Source organism: Chiloscyllium punctatum, chromosome 45 (genome assembly GCF_047496795.1).
Source record: "Chiloscyllium punctatum isolate Juve2018m chromosome 45, sChiPun1.3, whole genome shotgun sequence".
NCBI lineage: Eukaryota > Metazoa > Chordata > Chondrichthyes > Orectolobiformes > Hemiscylliidae > Chiloscyllium > Chiloscyllium punctatum.
In genome coordinates, this window is record NC_092783.1 from 45,932,311 (window position 1) to 45,956,261 (window position 23,951).

Sequence of the window (23,951 nt, forward strand, 5' to 3'; positions counted from 1 at the left end):
ATGCACAGTAAATGAATGATCACTTCACCCATTTGGGTTCTCTTGGAACCAGCTGCCAACTCCATCCCACCTAGCTTGTTGTGTCCCACACTGCACAATCCCATCGCAGTAACAGTGATGTTCCTCCTGCTCAATGTCCTCTTCCTTGTCCTGAAAAGACTATTGACAATCTTCCAGCTCTTAGCATCCACCACATCCATTCTTTGTCTATTCCAGTTGTACAGACCAGGCCCCTCACTCTCAGATGGATTTGGAAAGGGCAATCCAAGCAGATGACAGATTAGTCACTGAATTATCTCTGTGCAGCTCCCTGACTGACTTACTGCTACTTCCCAGAAATAGTTAGACTGAACCTACAGGACTGACCATTGTCCATTGTAGTGATATGGAGCTCCCAACCACACCAAGTGACCAATTTAGTCACCAAGTGACTAAGATTAGAAGCTGGCTTCAACCAGGTAAGGCAGAACTCCCAACTGATCATAGTCCCCTGATTTGGAGTAAAGCTTCCCCTTAGATCTTCAGACAGGACCATTTGTTTGAAGCACATGGTGTGATATTTTTAAATTCATTCATGGGATGTGAGTGTCGCTAGATGACCAGCATTTACTGCCCATCCCTAGCTGCCCTTGAACTGAATGCCTTGCTGGGCCATTTCAGAATGCAGTAGAGAGTCAACCACATTGGTGTGGGTCTGGGTTCACATGTAGGCCAGACCAGGTGAGGATAGCAGATTTCCTTCCATGAAGGACATTAGTAAACCAGATGTGTTTTTCTGACAATTGACAATGGTGTCATGGGCATTTGTAGATTCTTAATTCCAAATTATTATTGAATTCAAATTCCAATATCTACCATGGCAGGACTCAAACCCAGGTCCCCAGATTGACAGGTATGCTGCTGGCACATGCTGCTGCCACATATGGATGTAGCATGGTACCATCCAGCTATGTGTCTATTCCCTTGATAAATCATTGCTAGCAAACATGACAAGCTTCTGCCTTTCTGCCTGTGTTTAAGTGACGACAAGGCAGAAATGCTCTGAGTATCCAAGTAAGTGCAAAGTGAGTGAGTGCTATGAAAACTAGTTAAAGGCCCTGAAATATACCCTGTTCTGATGCATGAGAAAGGTAAATGTCATTGTGCACAAACTGGTCTGGCACTAGCATTGCAGTATAAGGGATTGGTGAACTTTAAACTGTTGTATTGAAGAACCTAGCTGTATAATTAGCCAACCCCCAGTTGTGCCATGATGATGTGGTGAGACTGAAGCTTTACTGATGTCAAGCTCCATGGATGGAGAATGCAGGGGTTCACTGCCCATGTAGCATGCCCTGAGATGTCGGGGGATGCTAGCCAAGGTGAAGAAGACACCGGTGAGCTGCAGGTATCTGAAGGTGAAAGTGAAGACTGCAGATGCTGGAAATTAGAGTCGAGAGTGTTGTGCTGTGACAAGCACAGAAGGTCGGGTGGCAACCGAAGAGCAGAAGAATTGACGTTTCGGGCAAAAGCCTGATGAAGATTTTCATTTTGCCATTGAAATCCAAAAGCAAAAAGTCAGACTTTTTTTCTAGGCTATTATGGACTAGACCAAACTTCCTCAAAATATTTCAAGAAGGTAGCCTAGATCCCAATTTTTTTCTTATTTTTAAAAGGCATGTGCTAGGTGTTGTGTTCTGGATGCAATTCGATTGGTCAAACAACCAGGCTTGAAGTAAAACATCCTTAATTCTCACACCTTAGTTAAAATACAAATAAAATAAAGAATTGGAATAACTTAACTCTATTACAGCACCACTGGACTCTCCAACCTCACTTAGCACAAGCACCACTGGACTCTCCAACCCAACTTTGTAACCTGGCTTTGTAAAATTGCTATCACACAGTCAGGAAAAATCCCAGGATATATTTCCTGTAACACGTCAGTTGTCTGACTTTCCACTGGCTTTTCAATGTAATAGACATCACTCCCATCTGTGTTCTAGCTGTATCATTACCAAAGATAAACACATATTTCAGAAACTGAGAATTTCTCTGTTATTCCTACCACAACTTCACTACCTTTCACTGGACTCTCCAACCTCCTTTAGTTAATGGAACACTGCTTTTCTCACCATGCATTCCACATATTTCCATCTTTTCTGGCAATACTTCTAAATTACATATCTCCTCATCTCTCACAATCAAATATTGACTTGCTTCCATATCTCTTAAAATCTTAATTTCTTTACTGCTTCTCCCGGCATACATGAATAAACCTTATCCATGCAAATAAATTCTACAAAAGAGATCTGGCACTTTCTTTTCTACCAAACCCTGGACAGGTTGTGCATTCTGGTGCAACATTTTAGCTTCTAATGTACTTTCCTTTACCACTTCAACAGAAGTCAATCACTTATCCTATTTTCCTACATCTATCTTCCCTGTGCTTTTCCTAAATGACCAACATGACGACTTCATGTGACCTACCTTATTACAGTAAAACACCTGAGGTTTTTTTTTAACTTCTTTTCCCTCTCATGAGTTTCCCTTTTATTCTATTGAAAACTATCTTTATTATCTTCAATGAGATCTCCTTTTTCATTACCAGCTGAGGATTTCTCTTTTCCCCAGTTTCTATCTCTCTTGGATTGAAATTGATATTAGAAGCCAATCTTTAATTTATAAACCAACTCGTAATCATTTGCCATTTCTGCTGTTAATCTTGTAGTCTTAACTCTCTGCTCTTCCACACGAGTCCTCACTACTTCAGGAAGTGAATTTTTGAACTGTCCAGAATAGTCATCCTTCTAAAAGTGGCATTTGATTAACTTTCAATGCTTTTATCCACCTATCAAAATTTGTTTGATCATTTCAAACTCAAAACACACTTCACCATGTTCCCTCCTTAGATTCTTAAAATGATGTCTATAGCCTTCTGATACCAGCTCATATCCACTTAAGATGGCTTTCCTCACCTCCTCATACTCCCCAGTTACCTCCTCTGATAGTGATCAAATACCTCACTTGCTCTATCAACAGATGGTGTTTGGATCAACAATACCCACATGGGAACAGCTATTTCATTGTTTAGCCACTTCTTCAAATGAAATGAAAAAGACTTCTACATCTTTCTGACCAAACTTAGGCAACACTTGGGCATACTTAAATAGGTCCCCACCAGGCCTTTGGCTCTTGTGGGATTGATATCCATCACTGTCCTCATCAATACTCCTACATTTCACTTCTACCTCTGCCATTTTAAGTTGACTTTGAGTTTTCAGTTCCAACCTCTGAAGTTCAAAAACTCTCATAGGCCCTAGCAGAAGAAAGGGACATTCTTTTCCCTTTGCTAGAGCTATTCTCGCTTTCTGCTTTTGTTCTGCTTTCATTCATTATTCAAACTGATTCATTTCCTTTTCTCTTTCTTTTTCTTCTGCCTCTGAATTCAAGCTGCTTCATATGAAATGGGATTTTAGCCCTTTCCAAAGATTCACTTGTCATTTCCGGCAATTATAAATGTTGAACTATTGCTGCAACAACCTCCCTTTTTCACTGACAAATCAAATCCCAACTCCAGATTGCCTGCCAATTACAAAAGCTTTGTCTCACTCACTTTCTGTAAAACTCCTGAAATTACTTCTTCCATCCCCAGGAAATTGTGACCGAAAGACCTTTACTATATTAGGCAAACCCAATTTTAAACCAACCGAATGCAACACCCAAAAAGACCAACACCCACCATTCACTGTTTTTGAGTCTAATAACCCTAATATTCAACCAGGAATTAGAGATTTTGATCCTGACAAGAGCCTCTAATTTGTTACAGACCAGACCAAACCCCTTCAAGAGATGTTTAGAAGGTAACCAAGGCTTCAGCTTTTTGTTATTTTTAAAGGCAAGTGTAAGACATTGTGTTCCCAACTATTTTGTCGTTGCACACATCATTCAGAGGCTAGGAAAGTTCAGCCTTTGTCATTAATCATGTATTTTCATTGATTAGTGCAAATAATTCCAGTAGTCCCAAATTATAAACAGAAGACTTGCCATAAGTTAACATTTATTGAATTACAGTAACTCAATACAATCTTGTATTTTAGATGGTTTTTGAAATGTTTAACATGAAAATGAAGGCTTATTCTATAGCCTGGTAACCTAAGTTTGTATTCACTACTGTTGGACTTGTTCTAATGAAAAGGCGGAAAGTGCAAATGAAAATGAAAATACTCATCATGGTATTTTTTAATCATGTTTGATGATCTCGAAGTTGTTTCCAGGTCAGGTTGAAGCACTCATTCCTATTAAATGTCATATTCAAGGCTCAACTGAATATAGTTTTAATTCTCAAGCATAAAGATAAGTGTAAGGGAAATAACTTAGTTAAATCTTGCACAATGCTAATGAACAGTTATGGTGTGCACTGGTCATAATATTGAGCTCGACTTTCAATGTATTTCTTGATGTTAGTCACTTGATCCTGATAATCTTCCAGTTGAGCAGATTTCATCTCCAGTTGCTTATTTCCTTCTGCAAGATTTTGCTCAATTGCTAAAATGAGAACAGATTCAGAATGTCAGGCTTACATTTTGAGTTCAGTCAATTATTTGATATATTATTGACTACATCTATTTAAACTCTTTCTTAGTACATATTCCCTTTAACTGAATGTCATGTAGTCATATTCCTTATTGTTGATTTACAAAGTTAACTCCTGAATTTCTGATACATCATTTTAAGATATAGTTATATTGATTGGAATTAAACACTCTTTTTCAAGCACCTTTGCTTCTTTTCATGTATTATTCCAAAGACAAAATCCATTGAACAAAGTTTATTCTTCATGATATATGTTTCACCTGGTTGGAGTCTGTCATCACTTCTTGAGACCCAATGGAATTAAGTGCTGGTCAGTGCAAGTGTCTGGTCAGCCCTGAGATTTAAAATCCTGGGTTGGGGCGGATGGGGTGACTATCCAGCCCGGAGAGTTTCTGGCCATTTAGAGTGACACTGCCATCAGTGTCACTGGGAATGGTGGCCTAAAGCCTGAGATTGCTGAGGGATGCAGGTCACAGATGAAAGAGGACGTATCGGAATTGCAGCAGCAAGAGGGAGTCAAGTATCAGGGGAAAGAGATGGGAGCGAGGGGTTGTTAACCTGTACCAACAGGGTTTGATTATCAGTCTTCTCCAGTCCCCACTTGCCTCTAGTTGGACAGTGGACAGGCGTTGCCCACCTGATGGTCACCTTTAGCAACTGGGTGGGGAGACTGTCCATGAGCCTCCTGCTGTGGATTGTAATCAAGTGGAGGTGGTGGGATCACCAATGTGCACCTTCTTGCCTGTCTTTTCCCATTCACGGGACATAACTTTTAAGTAAGAGGGGCATTAAATTCCAGCCATTGAGCAAGCACAAAAGCAGAATTTCACCATGATATTTTCAATAATGACAACGGAGTGAGGAATATTTGTAGACTGCCACTGCTATTTTTGATGCTGTCAATGAGTTATTTCTTTCTAAATTGGGACTGACAGTCAGCAAAATATTTGCCCATTATGCTATAATATTATTAAATGAACTCTTCACAAAATAGATTATCTCTGACTTCACAGCAAAGGGGTATCACCGACTTACCTCCAATTTCCTGCAACCTTTGTTGAACCTCTTTAAAATAATAATCGGCCTCAGATCTAACCCGATTTACTCGATCTATTAGGTCCTTTGGCAGTGATTGCGGAATGTTATTTTGTAATTTCTCATACAGGGAAACGAGTTGTTTGAAATCCTAAACAGGAAGACAAAGCTCAATTCAACACATTCTCCAATAAGTTTGAGTAAAATGTAAGACATGTGTCATAATAATCAGTCTAAATTGGCAAATTCTGATTTCCTGTCTACAGTAGTTTCTTAAAGGCTGAAACAAATCCTGAAGAAAAAATAAGAAGCATCCATTCATTTAATGTTCATTCCTGTGGTTTTCCTGGAGTTCATCTTCAATTTTTTTAATAACTGGGTTTCTGAATAGTGTCTGAAATTAAATGTACCTTTGAAACTGTTGGAAATTATATTCTGGTTGAGTCCATGGAGGCCGAATTTTAACACTTTGTAGCTGAAGATTTTTAAGTGAGTGAAAAGCTTGCTTCATAAATCCTAACTTAGTATAATGCAGTCACATTTCTTGATGATACAAAGCCAGGTGGGAAAGCAAGCTGTGAAGAAACCATATAGAGGCTACAATGGAAGGTAGATGATTAAGTGTATGAGCGGAATGATAGAATGTAGTGTGGAGAAATGCCTGGCTGTTAACTTGAAGCACATGAAAGCAGACTGTTTTTAGATGAGAGACTGGAAACTGTTGGCATTCAGTGGGACCTGGGCATCGTTGTACATGAATCATAAAGTTAATGTGTATCTATAGGAAGCAATTAAGAAGCAAGGGTTATGTTAACAGTTATTACATTGACAGTGGAGAATAAAAGTTGTCTTACTACTCCTCCATAGGGCTTTAGTGAGATCACAACTGGAATTATATACTGTTTTGATCTGTTCACCTGAGGAATGTTATATTTGCTTGAGAGGGAGTATAACAAATATGTGTATGACTGCTCCCTGGAATGAGGGGATCATCCTATAGAGAGAAATTGAGTGAATTGGGTCTATATTACCTGGAACTGACAAAAATGAGATTTGATCTCACAAAACGTACGTAAATACTGAGAGGGCTTCCCCTGTTTCCCTTCACTGGGAAGATCTAATGATAGTCACAGTCTCAGAACAAGAGGCCAGTCACTTAGGAGTGAGAAGAGAAGAAATTTGTCTACACAGAGGGTTGTGAATCTTCAGAATTCTATACCTGAGAGAGCTGTGGATGCTCAATGGAGTGTATTCAAAACAGAGAGTTGACAATACTAAGAAAATCAAGGGATAGAGGGATAATCGGAGAAAACAGATTTTGGTGAATGATTAACAAGTAAAACCTGCTCAAAAGAACAAATGGCCTGTTTTTGCATCTATTTCTTATGTTCTTAGCCTGGTGTCATTTGAAACCTGCATTTGAATACTGCAAGAAGTGCAAGCATTTTATTGTTGTTTGTTAAGATTCTTTTTTAATAAAGGAAATCTCAGCTACTTCACATCAGAGGCAGATACAGAAAGAACTGCAAGCAGCACGTGATTCACTTGTTCATGTTACACAAAACAAAATTCATTCTGGTAAGAAATATAAACTCTCTGACATTCTTATTGAAATATGGAACTAAGCCAACATGAGGGTGTTTGGACAAAGTGAGGACTGCAGATGCTAGAGATTGGAGTCAAAAATTGTGGAGCTGGAAAGCACAGCAGGTCAGGCAGCATCCCAGGAGCAGGAGAGTTAATGTTTCGGGCATAAGCCCTTCATCAGGAATAGGTGGAGGGAAGAGGGTGAGAGATAAATAGGAGGTTGGGGATGGGGTGAGGAGACAAGGTAGCTGGGAATGTGATAGGTAGGTGCAGGTGAGGGGATGATTGTGATAGGTTGGTGGGGAGGGTGCGGATAGGTGAGATGGAAGATGGACAAGTCGAAGGGTTGGATCTGGGATTAGGTGGGGGGAGGGGAGATGAGGAAACTAGTGAAGTCGATATTGGTACCATGTGGTTGGAGATTCCCAAGGTGGAAGATGAGACGTTCTTCCTCCAGTCGTCAGGTGACTTGAATTTGGTGGTGAAGGCAGCCCAGGTCTTCCATGTCCTTGGTGGAGTGGGATGGGGAGCTGAAGTGTTCGGCCATTGGGCAGTGGGGTTGTCCTGGAGACGTTCCTTGAAATGCTCTGCAAGCTGACATCCTGTCTCCCCAGTGTAGAGGAGGCCACATCGAAAGCAATGGACACAGTACATGAGATGTTTGGGATGTGCAGGAAAATCTCTGCCGGATGTGAAAAGATCCTTTGGGGCCTTGGACGGAGGTGAGGGGGGAGGTGTGGGTGTAGGTTTTACACCTTTTGCAGCAGCAAGGGAAAGTGCCGGGAATGGAGGGTGGGTTAGTGGGGGGCATGGACCTAACGAGGGAGTCATGGAGAGATAGGAATGCAGATAGGGGTGGGGAAGAAAATACATCTCTGGTGGTGGGAATGGCAGAGGATAGTGCTCTGCATCCGGAGATTCATGGGGTGGAAGGGGACGACAGGGGGTTTTGTTCTATCCTTGTGCAGTTGGAGAGATGGGGTTCAAGGGTGGTGGTGTGGAATTGGAGGAGATGTGCTGGAGGACATTGTTGATCACGTAGGAGGGGAAATTACGATCCTTGAAATAGGAAGCATTTGAGATGATCCAGAGTGGAATTGCTCCTCCTGGGAGCAGATATGGCAGAGGCAGAGGAATTGCAAGTTTGGGATAGTGCTTTTACAGGAGGAGATGGGGGAGAAGGTGTAGTCCAGGTAGCTGTCGGAGTTGGTGCGTTTGAAATAAATGTCTGTGTTGAGTCAGTTGGCAGAGATGGAGATGGAGAGGCTCAGGAAGGGGAGGGAGGTGTCCAAGATGGTCCAGGTGAACTTAAGGTCAGGGTGGAAGGCTTAGTAAAGTTGGTGAACTGTTCAACCTCTTCATGGGAGCATAAGGTGGTGCTGATATAGTCATCAATGTCATGGAGGAAAAGATGGGGAATGGTCACAGTGTAACTGCGGAAGATGAACTGGTCCACGAATCCTACAAAGAGGCAGGCATAGCTGGGGCCATGTGGGTGCCCATAGCTACCCCTTTGGTCTGAAGGAAGTGGGAGGAATCAAAGGAGAAGTTATTTAGGGTGAGGACCAGGTTTGTCAAATCCAATGAGCGTGTCAGTGGAGGGGTACTGGGTGGGTCGGCAGGACAGGAAGAAACAGAGGCCTTGGAGGCCTTCACCATGACGCATGGATGTGTAAAGGGACTGGATGTCCATGGTGAAGATGACCACTTCAACTCCCCCTCCCACTCCACCAAGGACATGCAAGCCCTGAGCCTCCTCCACCTCCAAATCCAAGCCACCCAACGACTGGAGGAAGAATGCCTCATCTTCTGCTTTGGGACCCTGCAACCACATGGCATCAACATCAACCTCACTTGTTTTGAAATCTCCCCTCCCCCCAACTCATCACAGATCCAACCCTCCAACTCGGCACCTCCCTCTTGACCTGTTCATCTTCCTCACCCATTTGTTCCACCCTCCCCTCCGACCTATCGCAGTCACCCCACCCCTTCAATTACCTATCGCCTTCCCCTTCCCTCCAACCCCCCCATTTATCTTTAGCCCCCTTTCCCCTTCCCTCTTCCCCTCATCCCCTACAACCCGCATTCCTGATTAAGTGTTTATGTCTTAAACATCGACTCTCCCGCTCCTTGGATGCTGCCTGACCTGCTGTGCTTTTCTAGTGCCACATTTTTCAATGAGGATGTTTGGAAAAGACATTTTACCAGTTTGCAATCAGTATTACAATGCACTCCTGGAACAAGACTAGTAGCATAATTGAGCAGTGAGAGGTTTCTAGTAACTTACGTATGTAGATATAAATACATATTTAATAAAGGGTGAAACAAAATAAATATTGATTAACGTGTATTTGTTCTATTGAATTTTATGATTACTTACCTGCTCAGCTTTGTCTCCCATGTTTCGTGAATCGAGAGCTCTGCTTTCTAAATCTGTGGCCTTCTGCCGGTTAAGATCATTTTGGTTCTGTAAGTTGTTAATCTTCTCAGTGAGGTCCCTGAGACGATCTGTTATATCCTGCAAATTTGTTTCTGTGTGGGTGAGCTGGTCCTCAATCTAAAAAAATAGACATGATAAGAGCATATTATTATTGAAATTTCAGAAATGTAGCATCAATTGTATTTTTTTAAAGAATTTAGAATTGTTCTTTACTGTAAGCAAAATAGATATACCATTTTCACAGGTTATTTAGAAGTGTTCCATGTGTCTGTGTATAGCTAAATGAATAAAAATATTGAATTCTTTATTTTTGAATGATAATATATATTTGAATAAAATATGATAATATGTACTCTTGTGCAATTGGTCAGTAATGTAAATGACAGAAAACTTAGTTTGTCATCAGAATGTTATGACTTTCACATCCCGAAGTCAAATGCCAACCAAATCCACCTGTGACAGTTCACTAAGCCACATTGGGATGGTAAAAGGGCAGGGTCTTTCTTCACTGGAGCAAAAGCATGGAAAAAGTATTCTCTTCAGTTTAATTTTGGTTTATATTGAATAATTGTGAGACAGTGATAAAGGAAATTGTGATGGCATTTGAAACTCCAACAGTTGGTGTTTGAAATTTAGGAAGAACCTACATATCATGGTGACAAAAGAATGAAGGGAGCAAAAAAAAACACTGGGAAAAGTAAACTATTTCTGTTTCAGGGGAGAATGCATTGCAAAAAAATTACTATAATATTCGTTAGAGATGAAGGAAGTCAAAAGTTAGAAGGTGATTCACTTACCTTTGTAGTTTTTGCCTGGGCTGTGTCAATAGCCTCTGTGGCATCTTCAATAATGTCACTCACATCCTGCAGGGCCTTATTGGCATCAGCCAGAACATCCTGTACTTCATTGATATTATCCTTCACCCTGCTAGCTCGCTGTCTGGATTACAAGGGCAAAGAAAGAAGAATGAGGACATCTTCATTTGAATGCATCTTTAATTGTACTTAAAGGGCTATTAAATAACTAAACTCTAAAGCTCAGAGAGTGAATCAATCCCTTTCAGTGTCGGTGCTTAACTTTCTGCATCCTTTTGCACTCACATTCTACCTTATTTTAATTGAATTGTTGGCTAGGACTACAATAATTCAGTGCAACTTTGAAGCTTGCTCGTATATAAATATATTCTGTAATTTGAGTAAAGGCTGATCCAAAAAATTGAAATGGGAATGTAGCAATGGGTTCTTGATTACAACAGTAAAGCATCATTGGATTGCTTCTCTCTTTCGAGGATGACAATATCTATAATGACATTGACTTAGTACCTGGCTTTGTTTGCATTTTCAAGAAGCATCTTAGCCTTGGCAACATCATCCTGTGTGTTCGCTAATATTTCGCTTACATCAGGAATCCTGGAGGCAATGTTACGTAAACTGGTGATCTTATCTCCGATTGTAACAGCATCAGTGGGAAGTTTGAGGGAGAGAACGTGTTCACTAATTCTCTGAATTTCATCTGGATCTGCCTGGGCTGCTGTAAAAGTCAAATGACATATAAGTAGATAGTTATTACAGCACCTGCAAGGTAAAGTCATAATGAGCAGTCTTTGACCATCATTAAAGTTTCATGATTTGAAATCAGCCACCTTTAGGCATTGTCAAAGATGCAACTTGCTTAACACCTTTTGTATGATGAATTCTTTCACAACCTGAAACCACACTGAGCAAAGTAAATCTGAAGTGCATCAAATGTAAATCAGCTGCTAAACATTGTTGGCCACCTAATAATCTCAAAATGGTGACTGGTGACTTTGTATTAGAGACCTCATCCAATATATTAACAGTTTAGAACATAGAACAGTACAGCACAGGAACAGGCCCTTCGGCCCACCATGTCTATGCCGACCATAATGCCATTTTAATCTAATCTCATCTGCCCGCACATGGTTCATATAGCTCTATTCTTATCTGTTCCTGTATCTTTTATGATCATATCTGCTTCTACCAGCTCCCTTGGCAACACATTCCAAGCACCTACTACCCTCTACGTAAAAGGCTTGTCGCACATAGTCTTCAACATTCTCCCTCTCATCTTCAAACTAAGTATTTGACATTCCATCGAATAGAAGAATCCCTACAGTGTTAAATCAAGCCCTTCGGCCCAACAAGTCCATACTGATCCTTCAAAGAGTATCCCACCCAGAGCTATTCCCCTATTACTCTACATTTACCCCTGACTAATGCACCTAACCTATACATCTCTGTACACTATGGGCAATCTAGCATGGCTAATCCACCTAACCTGCAAATCTTTGGACTATGGGAGGAAACTGGAGCACCCAGAGGAAACCCACACAGACACAGGGAGAATGTGCAAACTCCACATAGACAATTGCCAAAGCTGGAATTGAACTTGGGTCCTTGGTGCTTTGAGGCAGCGGTGCTAACCACTGTAGCACCCATAAAAATCAGAGCACCCCAGATGCAACTTGAACCCACGATCTCTGGCTTAGGAGGCCAATACTTTATCCATTGGGCCATGATAGGCCGCTTTCCCATGAATTCCACCCTCGGAAAGAGACTCCAACTATCCACCCTATCCATTCCTCTCATAATTTTATATACTTCTATCAGATTGCTTCTCAGCATCCAATGATCTCGCAAAAGAAACAAGTTTGTCCAACCTCTCCTTTTCGCTAATACACTCCAATCCAGGAAACTTGCTGGTAAACCTCTTCTGTATCTTCTCCAAAACCTCTACATCCTTCCTATAGTGTGGCGACCAGAACTGTGCATAGTACTTCCAATGTGGCCTAACCAAAGTCGCAAACAGTTTCAACAACGACTTACCAACTTTAATACTCAATGTCCTGATTGATGAAGGCAAGCCTGCTGTTTACCTTCTTCACCACCTTATCCATTTATGTTGCCATTTTTCAGAGATTTATGGACTGGGCCCCAAGATCTTTTGGATCTCAATGCTCCTGAGAGTCCATCCATTTACAGTATACTTTCTTCCTGCATTTGTCCTCCGAAAATGCATCACTTTGCACTTGTCCAGATTAAACTCCATCTGCCATTTCTTTGCCCAACTATCCAACTGATCTATATCCTATTGCATTCTTTAATATCCTTCTTCACTATCCACAACTCCACCATTTTTGTGTCATCTACAAACACACTGATCAGATCACTGAAATTTTCATCCAATTCATTTGTATATATTACAAACAACAGAAGTCCCAACATTGATCCTTGCAGAGCACAGCTTTCAGTCAGAGAAACACCCCTTTACAACTACCTCTGTTTTTTATGGCCAAGCTAATTTGGTATCCAACTTGCCAACTCATCGTGGACTCCACATGACTTGATCTTGTCAAATACTTTAGTAAATTCCTATAGAGAACATCCACTACCTTTCCCTCATCAATTATCTTCAAGTTTGTGAGACAAGAACTCCCCTGCATAAAGTCATGCTGACTACCCTGAATAAGTTCATTCTTCTCCAAAAACAAGTAAATCCTGTCCCTAAAAATCTTCTCCAATAGATTTTCCCACCACTGATGTAAGGCTCACTGCCCTAGAATATTCTAACATATCCCAGTAGCTCTTCTTAAACAAAAGGAACAACATTGGCTGTTTTCCACTCTCCGGGACTTCACCTGTGGCTAAAGAGGATAGAAAGATCTCAGCAATCTCCTTCCTTTGCTTCTTTAATATCCTGGGACAGATACCATCAGGCCCCAAGGACTTATCTACCTCAATGTTTTTCAAGACCCAACAACTCCTCTTCATTAATATCAACATGCTTTAGTACCAACAAACCTTTCTCAAAACTTACCAAGTCTTTCTCCTTGGTGAATACCAAAGTGAAGTACTCATTAAGGACCTCACCCACTTCCTCTAGCTCCACAATAAATTCCTTCTTTTGTCCTTGAGTGAATTGTTAAGTTTGCAGAAGGCACAAAGATAGGTAGAGGGACAGGTAGCATTGAGGAGCTGGGGAGGCTGTAGAAGGATTTGGACAGGTTAGCAAAGTGGGCAAAGAAGTGGCAGATAGAGTACAACGTGGGAAAGTGAGGTCATGTAATTTGGTAGGAAGAATAGAAGCATGGAATATTTTCTAAATTGGGAGAAAATTTAGAAGTCTGAAATGCAAAGAGACTTGAGAGTTCTAGATCAGGATTCTCTCAAGGTAAACTTGCAGGTTAAGTCAATAGTTAGGAAGGCAAATGCAATGATGCATTTACTTTGAGAGGACTTGAATATAAAAGCAGGAATGTGCTTCTGAGGTTCTATAAGGGTGTGGTCACACCATATTTTGAGTATTGTGCACAGTTTTTGGCCCCATATCTTAGGAAGGATATAATGGCCTTGGAGCGTGTTCAGAGGAAGTTCACGAGAATCGTCCCAGGAATGAAAAACTTTACATATGAGGAATGTTTGAGGACTCTGGCTCTATACTCGATGGAGTTTAGAAGGATGAGGGAAGATCTAATTGAAACTTACAGAATAATGAATGGCCTGGACAGAGTGGATGTCAGGAAGATGTTTCCATTGGTAAGAGAGACTAGGACCCCAGGGCACAGCCTTAGAGTAAAGGGAAGACCTTTTAGAACAGAGGTAGGGAGAAACTTCTTCAGCCAGAGAATTGTGAATCCATGGAATTCACTGCCAGAGAAGGCCGTGGAGGCCAGGTCATTGAGTGTATTTAATACAGAAATAGATAGGTTTTGATTGTCAAGGGGTAGGAGAATGGGGTTGAGAAACTTATCAGCTATGATTGAATGGCGGAGCAGACTCAATGGGCTGAATGGCCTAATTTATGCTCCTGTTTTATGATCTTATTCTTTCCCTAGTTATCCTCTTGCTCCTAATATATGTATAAAATGCCTTGGGATTCTCCTTAATCCTACCTGCCAAGGACATTGCACAGCACTTTCTAGCCTACTTTTTAAAGTTCTTTTCAGCTTCTTTAATAATAGATTAGTAATTGATTTAATTGCTGCTTTAATATAATGAACAGATTAATTCACTTTATGTTCATCGAATAATATCAACAAAAATAATTTATGGGATTATGTAAATTCTCAAATCCATATTGCCTCTCATATAGAAAGAATAAGGAAATGAAGAATATTCAGTGCTCAAAATATATCAGGACAGTGGCCAATTCACCCAAATTGCCCTGAAGATTCAGTCATGGGGTTGGCAACTGGAGAAAAGTCATCCCATACTCATGAGAAACAGAATCTGCAAGGAGCTGTTTGTCCAATCACAAATTCCCTTTCTCCCATTCCCAAAGGCAGAATGTGTGATTGGAGGAACAGCATAGGTGGGAGAGCGGGAACCTATGATTGGGTGAGCTGGATGTGTTGCTAGGCGCAACATCCAGCAAACTTTCAGGAGGTTGGAGTAATGGATATTCAGAGAGTTGATTACCCATTGAGGCATAGCCTGACTGTCAGCCAGGCAACAGGCAAGGCCCAAGTGTTCGCTGGATGGGTGGTAGATGGAAGGGGTAGGAAGTGGTAAGAGATAGAGTGGGAGATTCACAGACAACAGAAGCTGCTACTTTCATCCATCCTGCACTTATTATTTAATAGTATCCCTTTTAAACCCTCTATTAGTGTAATTCCTTATCCAACTTCAGGAAACAGACACACGTGCTTGAATTATTGTACAGAAATGTTTGATGTACTAGCAAGGTATCTTGTTGAATTTTTAATTATAAAAGGTACTGTGTACCCTGAGTGTCCTGGTTGGGGGAATGGGGTGGTGGGGGAAGCTGATGGAGGTACGGAAAAGCAGGGCCCTGGGTGTTGTACTGAAGAGGGTTAATTACAATTGGCAGCAACATTACTCTTGATAATAGGGTCTCCATAATGTTTTCAAAAATAAGTGAGAACTACAGCATGCCATTGACATTCACCCAGTTAAGGAACCAAGTCTTCCATGCCTCTTGTGTTTTAAAGTATGCTGTGTCCAAATTTAACTTAAGTGAACAATAATTAAAATATGTTCCAGTAGATGATTCTACAACATTAGACAAGGTCATTGATGGTCATAATTTAAAGCCACAACATGACGGTAAACAACTGCTCAAGGGCCCAAACTAAAGTTTATCAAATGCTTTTAAAGTGCTCATTATTGAACCATCAAAGGAACTGGCTGAGCAAATGCTCAATAGCATCAAGTGTTTGCACAAAAATATTGCTGGCTCTAAACTAAGGATCTTATGATTATTGGTGATGTTTCTTCAAAAGATCAGCTAGCTATCCTGGAACAAGAAGCAAATATTGCGTATGGTGGTGGTAAAAAGGGCTGATTACAATTTGTGTACAATCCCATTTTGGAAACAGAATTCAGGAGATTTATTTATAATAAATTAACTAGAAAACTTACTTCTAGATACCAAGTTAAAATGTTGAATAATTTGTATGCAATCAATTGATGGTACTTGTTGTATCTCATCATTATAAATAAAAGTCTAGACAAAACATAAATGCAGACCACATTGTTACTACATGACTGCTTCATCCAATTTGGAGTCTATGAAAGTGAAAAGTAAGGCACTGAAAATGAAAAGGTAACCGTCTCACAAAGAACTCGAGAGAGAGAAAAACAGACCCCCTGTGATACTTAAACAGGAAAGAACAGTTTTGCTGATCTTCAATTTTCAATATGAAACACTTACATCATTGTAGCACCAATGTAATTGAATTACAGCATGCACTGATTGTACTGTTTATTTACTCTTACTGTATTGCAGCTTTTACAAATCATGAAAGTTTATTAATGCAAAGCAGTTCAGTTAGACCTTTTAGACAGGTCATTCTATTAGTTTTAATATATTCTACTTCTTGCTTTGTGACAGTACAATCAGTTCATGGAAGTAGGAAAGGGCATAGAGTGTAGTGAATGAGATTGTAGCCCAACTTTGCATATGCACTGTTTGTTACCTTTAAAGCTACTGTGTTTTTTCACCTGTGATAATTAAGAGTTTAGAAGCTGATTACATACATGTCAGGAAACCTTTAATTGTGTTGATGAGGGTCTTGATGTCTGCAATGTTGTTGTGCATCTGATCTTTGGCTGAGACAATTTGACTTGTCAAACGCAGAGTGTGGTTTTTCATTTGTTGTGCTTTTTGGTCGGTATTTTCAAGCTGGAAATAAACATGGGTTAAATTATATCCACATTTTCCACTAACAATGCTTTCACAATCTGGTATCAGTGTCATGACCTTGCCAATTGAAAATAACCAAGTAATAATCAGAGTATTAAATATTTATAGTTGTTTTAAAATTCAGTTGTTGATTAAAGTAGCGAAAATTGCAATTCCACCAGAAATAACTTTTCAGGAAAACAACTGTATGTTGCTTCTGAAAGATACATGAAGGAAATATTATATAACAGAATATTTCATATGATCTGAACATTGTAGAAAGTATTGATACCCGTTTGGTGAGTTGTGTTATTCTGTTGGAGATATCGGGTAGGGAGGTACTTCCTCTCTCAGCATCTTCAATAGCTTTCTCAGCCAGATGACGCGTTCCCTGGCAGTTGATACCTTCGCACATTGCAGGACAAAGGTCACCATGGCACTTTTCGGGAGTGCAAGGCTCCTCCCTAGATCCACCACAGACCTGAAGAAGCATCATCATAGTTCATAGATCATAAAACTAGTAATAAATCTTCAACAACAACAAAAACATTCACAATAAGATAATTTAAAATAGGCTTTGCAATGTTCTAAAAGGAAACTCTTTCAGATTTTCAGCTCCTGGTGCATGGGTCTGGAGGCTGGTTGCAATATTTGAGTTGTTACAAGTTATGGAGAACCTAAGTTTGCACCTCCATGAGGTTCACTAACTTGAAGCAAAATTCAGCAAAGTGCTTGTGCTCCGACTTAATGCTCTACACGAATAAACTTTCTGCCAATAATTTCTGAATTACATACTAATTGAACTGGATGCAGTTGCATTCATGTTTCCAGGGCTAAATAATGAAGTCATGTTTGCATTACTCCATCTAAACTAAGAACTGGTTCTTCATGTGGATGAAACTTAGGAGGTTGGACTCTTTGAAAATTCTAGAATGATATAATACTTTTACTGTGTTTTGGATGTAGGTTTGCTCACTGAGCTGAAAGATTCATATCCAGACATTTCGTTACCTTACTAGGTAACATCTTCAGTGGACATCATGCAAAGCAATGCTGAAAATTCCTGCTTTCTATTTATATGTTTGGACTTCTTTGGGTCGGTGATGTTATTTCCTGTGGTAAAGTCACTTCCTGTTCCTTTTCTCAGGGGGTGGTAGATGGGGTCTAACTCGATGTGTTTGTTGATAGAGTTTTGGTTGGAATGCCATGCTTCTAGGAATTCTCGTGCGTGTCTTTGTTTGGCTTGTCCTAGAATGGATGTATTGTCCCAGTCAAACTGTGTATCATTGTGCTATTGGAAATTGGAGCTCTTGTGAAGAATTAGACATTCAGTTTCAAATTAAACAAATGTAATCAAGGTTGAAAGTAACAAATCACAAACAGAATGCTTTAGTGGTGTCGTTCTTAAGTTCAGATGTAAAATGACGTGTAAGTGAACCACATAACAGGAGAAATATATTGAAAGATGTTGTGTTGTGTCTGTTATGACAGTTGATTGAGAAAATAAATGGTCAGAAGCCCTGTGCACTGTGAATGCAATTACATTGCCTAAATTGTCAACTTTTTCCTGGACAAATACAAATATGTCAATTCAATTGCTTTTTGAAATATTCATATACCTGTATGGAACAGATAATACTACTATTATAGCTGCAAATTCTACCTGCTACCAAATGCTCTTTGTGCTAATTAACATATTCTACTATTAAAATGCCCACTTACTTTGTTGATGAGAGGATTTATATTGGGAGATTTCAGACCATCTTTCAGCTTCTCCAACTTACTCCTATTGTCTGTGTTTAAATGTTTAGTAAGCTGGTTTGCAGTTAACCGTGCTTCTCTAGATTTAAGAATGGTAGGTTCCACGCGAACAACCCTATCTTTTGCTTTTCCAGACCGTAGATACGATGAAAGAATGTTGTTGAAAGTACCTGGTGGAAATATAAATCATCAGTATCATTAATATAGATATTCTGTGTTCAGGCATCACTGTTCAGAAGAAAGGTGAATTGTTTCTTGGAAATGGTTGCTGGGCCCCTTGCTGAAATATTTGTATCATCGATTGTCACAGATGAGGTGCCGGAAGACTGGAGGTTGGCTAGCATGGTGCCACTATTTAAGAAAGGTGGTAAGGACAAGCCAGGGAACTATAGACCAGTGAGCCTGCCGTCAATGGTGGGCAAGTTGTTGGAGGGAATCCTGAGGGATAGGATGTATATGTATTTGGAAAGGGAAGGACTGATTAGGGATAGTCAACATGGCTTTGTGCACGGGAAATCATGTCTCATTGGAGTTTTTTGAAGAAGTAACAAAGAGGACTGATGAGGGCAGAGTGGTAGACATGATCTATATGGACTTCAGAAAGGCATTCGACAAGGTTCCCCATGGGATACTGGTTAACAAGGTTAGATCTCATGAAATACAGGGAGAACTAGCCATTTGGATACAGAACTGGCTCAAAGGTAGAAGACAGAGGGTGGTGGTGGAGGGTTGTTTTTCAGGGATCGGTGCTGTGTCTACTACTTTTCGTCATTTATATCAATGATTTGGATGTGAGCTTAAGAGGTATAGTTAGTAAGTTTGCAAATGACACCAAAATTGGAGGTGCCGTGAACAGTGAAGAAAGTTATCTCAGATTACAACAGGATCTTGACCAGATGGGCCAATGGGCTGAGGAGTGGCAGATGGAGTTCAATTTAGGTAAATGCAAGGTGCTGCATTTTGGGAAAGCAAATCTTAGCAGGACTTATACATTTAATGGTAAGGTCCTAGGGTGCGTTGCTGAACAAAGAGACCTTGGAGTGCAGGTTCATAGCTTCTTGAAAGTGGAGTTGCAGATAGATAGGACAGTGAAGAAAACATTTGCTCTGCTTTCCTTTATTGGTCAGAGTATTGAGTACAGGAGTTGGGAGGTCATGTTGTCACTGTACAGGACTTTGGTTAAGCCACTTTTGGAATATTGCATGCAATTCTAGTCCTTCCTATCAGAAGGATATTGTGAAACTTGAAAGGATTCAGTTCAGATTTACAAGGATGTTGCCAGGGTTGGAGGATTTGAGCTATAGGGAGAGGTTGAGTAGGCTTTCCCTGAAGCGTCAGAGACTGAGGGGTGACCTTATAGAGGTTTATAACATCATGAGGGGCATGGATAGGTAAACAGACAAGGTCTTTTCCCTGGGGTGTGCGAGTCCAGAACTAGAGGACACAAGGTCTTTTCCCTGGGGTGTGCAAGTCCAGAAGTGGAGGGCATAGGTTTAGGGTGAGAGGGGAAAGATACAAGAGACCTAAGGGGCAACTTATTCACACAGAGTGTGATGTGTGTATGGAATGGCCTGCCAGAGGAAGTGATGGAGGCTAGGACAATTGTAACATTTAAAAGGCATCTGGATGGGTATATGAATAGGAAGGGTTTGGAGGGATATGGGCCGGGTGCTGGCAGGTGGAACTGGATTGGGTTGGGATACCTGGTCAACATGGACAGGTTGGACCGAAGGGTCTGTTTCCATGCTGTACATCTCTATGACTCTATGAATCAAATTCCCTCATTTGTGAGTTTTTCTCATAGTCTTAAGCTCCTATCCACACCACCCTGTGGGGATTCTGGTTAACTACCATATTCCCAGGAATCTGCCAATACTGAACCATTCTACTCTCTGAACTATGGTGCAGAGAGATCCTGATGCAGGGATATTGCTTCAATTCTCCCTCATCTCACTGAAAGGTGCTTCCTGACGCAGTGACTGAGACTGAAAGCTCCTAATGTTAGGCTGAGAAACTTTTCTAACCCTTTGGTGCATTATACGAACACAGCAATATCCAGACTCACAAGACTAAATAACTGCAAACAATATTCCTTTCCAAGCATCTGTTCTGTCTTTCTTGTCTCACAGATGCCATTTGTTCTTTGATACCTGGCATGTGGCCTCTTGTCAAGGTGAGTTTTCATATGACCATTTATGCTTTATTCTAATCTGGGCTACACCAATAAAAAGGATAGCCCAATCCTGTCATCCATCTTCATACATCTTCTCAAGAAGTCATTGCATCCTGAGCATCCTGCTGCAGAATACCTGACTGGTTTGTTATTACTGTTTTGGGTGCCCATTAGGTTCAGAAATTAATAACCCTAGATAAATATATACATGGGCATATAGATATTATATAGTAGGGTAGTATTGGGTGACACTTGGTTGAGGTTTAAAGGGTTGAAACAAAATACATTGAACATAAGCATTACCCAGAACAGTGCATAGAAGAGACAGGAGCCATTTTGCTATAAAAAGGGACATAATCATGGCAATGCATGTAAAAGTAGACACTTGTTAATATCAATGGAAACAATTACAAATGGGAACAGTTTGCATTTTTAATTGATATGGTCACTAGAAATGGGCACAACAAGAGGTTATTTAGACTTGGAATAGAAAGCATTTATTCTAACTCAAAACGGGTTCAACCCTCGAATGACATGTCAATGTTGTAACTGTCTGATACAGATTATGTTCAGGTAATCATATAGTATCCTGCAAAGTGGTTAAGTACGGAAAGAAACTTTTGTTCATTGAACAGCCTCTCTCAAGCTGTATCCCTGAATGCATATGATCAAATAAAGCCTTTTCCTTGTTTGGACTCTAATTTGTCACTGTGTCGAATCTCACTTCAGCAATATTTCTTAGCCAGCAATAAAGATGATCTAACTCAACCCAAACTGAGATTAAGCTAAAACTTTCTGGATTCCTATGTTCACATCCATTCTTTTAATGTCACCCTTTGCTTCCTATTCAAAAGACCCTCTGATCTTTCACCCCACTTCCACCAAACTTCCTGCCCCCCAAACAAGCACCCTTCCCCTCCACCACCATTCCCAGTGTCCCAAATCCTGACTCCCACGCCAATTCTGAATTATCTGTCCTCAGCAAAGAGCTCAGCTCCATTCCCTTATGCACTTACTTCGATGAATTTTGAACTGAGCACCACATTCAGCTGCTTTTCCATCATCATTGCCTCTGTGCCTATTTTGTGACTGGGCATCCTCCACTAGCAGAGATTAACTTTTTACTTAGCTCCTGTTTTCCCTCTTTATCTGGAACCCTGACTCGATCTTTTAATTGAGAACTGCCAACGTGACATTGGCTATCTCATGTTCACTGCTCCCTTATAAACTGTAACCCTTTACCATGTACCATCCTGGTTCTATTCCACACTCTGGTCTTCACTATCAAAGGATACCACTGTCATTAAATGATACTTTAGGTTAAAACATATCTGCTCTTAGATTATGAATGATGTAACACTGGGCATTTACAAAAATAGAACAACAGCATAGCTTCCAGAACTTAATACCTTGAGTGCCTTGTGAGCCTTCACTGATGAAAATGTCAATTTTTTCTTGTGTGCTCTGTATTTGACTGTTGATGTTTTTTACATTATTGTTCAAGACATCCATTTCAGTACGTAGACGATAACTTTGATCCACAATATTGGTGTCAAAATTTATCTGGTCAGTTTCCGTCCTGTTTCCAAATAGAAAAAACAGGCTGAGGAATAGGGTTCTGACTTAATACAGCATCATCAGACAGGGGAGTAGCGATACATGGACCCTACTGAACCTTGACATGTATTATCATGGAGTTCCCACATCTGTATTTTTCGCTCCAATCTCACTTGTAATACAGCTATAGCGAAAGATTGAACATCTTGACATAGATCAAACTGGGATTATTATACAACGAAGCTTGGTGTTGTTGCATCCTCATGCTCCAGATAGAGGCTTTTTTTAAAATTCAGGTTTTAAGATCAGTGATTCAGCCTGGATCCTGATGCTTGGTTGAGCTCTAAATCCTTCCGTTGTGCTTAAACAAGATTATTATCAGAAAAGTGAAACTGCATGCCTGGGCTATCTTAAGAACAACTTCAAACCCCAGTGAAGTTATTGCATATACTCAGATCTTTAGAGGAGATTTTTTTTCACCCAAAAGGTGGTGGGCTTCTGGAACTCACAGCCTGTAAGGTTGGCAGGGGCAGAAACCCCCAAATTTAAGAAGTATTTAGATGTACAGTTATAATGTCAAGGTACACAGGCTGTGGGGCAAGTGCTGGAAAATAGGATTGGAAAAGTTAGGTGGTTGTTTTTGACCAGCATCGACAGGATGGGTGAAAGGCCCTTTTTCTATATTGTTGATCTCTCGGACTCTACTTTTGCCACAGGAAAAGCTTGTAACATGACATTCTGGGGATACATAGGTCCAGAATAGATTTATTATTTCTGTATGTCTTGCCATGCCTGAATCTGTTAATGTATTTATGTACGATGTTATAATTTGAAACTGTAATCACTGTTATGATTGCTTTGATCCCAGCTAATGGTACTATTGGACAAGTCAGATCCCAGAGTGAAATCTGGTTTTATGGATCATAGATTTATTCTTTTGCTTTGTTAGTTAATGTAGTAGTTAGTCACTGAGACATATTCACATGTGAATACAGATTTTCATTAACAACAGAAGTTTATTACACAAAAGAGCAGCACGATTAAAACTGTTATCTCACAGTGCCAGGAATCTGGGTTCAATTAGGGAGACTGTCTGTCTGTGTGAAGTTTGCATGTTCTCTCTGTGACTGCGTGGGCTTCCTCTGAGTCCACTGGTTTCCTCCCACAATCCAAAGATGTACAGGTTATGTGAATTGGCCATGCTAAATTATCCTATAATGTCCAGGGAAATGTAGGGTAGGTAGGTTAGCCATGGGAAATACAGAGATAGGGTCAGGTGGATGAGTCTGGGTGGGATGCTTTTCAGAGGGTCAGTGTAGACTTGTTGGGCTGAATGGCCTGCTTTCACACTGTAGGGATTCTGTGAAGAAATAAGAGGATCAAACCTAACTATCTAAATATAGAAGACAATCAGCAAGATCTAAAATATCCATCAAAACAACATGTTGACGAGATTCCCAACACATACTCAAGTCCAGAGAAAACCCCCATCTCAACTATTTAACTTTGTAGCTTCTTTGCAATGGATTTTGGACACAGTTGAATGATTTCCAAATCTGCTGATGCAAACTTTTTCACAAATCTGAGAGACCAGTCGTAACCAGATAGTTTGAGTGGTTTCACTTAAAAGGTCTGCAGATTTCACACTAAATTTTCCTA

The 23,951-nt window shown here is 40.3% G+C and overlaps 1 protein-coding gene across 1 annotated transcript in view; it reads right to left on the reverse strand.

The window, feature by feature from the left end:
* Positions 1–4,030: 4,030 nt before the first annotated feature.
* Positions 4,031–23,951, reverse strand: part of lamb3 (laminin subunit beta 3) — a 52,509-nt gene continuing 32,588 nt past the window's right edge. Inside the window, exons 14-22 of the mRNA XM_072563644.1 lie at positions 22,145–22,314; positions 18,524–18,732; positions 17,094–17,282; positions 16,657–16,801; positions 10,960–11,167; positions 10,435–10,576; positions 9,578–9,754; positions 5,611–5,761; positions 4,031–4,527 (exon numbers count right to left, since the gene is read on the reverse strand). Coding sequence (XP_072419745.1) covers positions 4,388–4,527; positions 5,611–5,761; positions 9,578–9,754; positions 10,435–10,576; positions 10,960–11,167; positions 16,657–16,801; positions 17,094–17,282; positions 18,524–18,732; positions 22,145–22,314 — 1,531 coding nt within the window. The 3' untranslated portion in view covers positions 4,031–4,387. The remainder of the gene's footprint in view (positions 4,528–5,610; positions 5,762–9,577; positions 9,755–10,434; positions 10,577–10,959; positions 11,168–16,656; positions 16,802–17,093; positions 17,283–18,523; positions 18,733–22,144; positions 22,315–23,951) is intronic.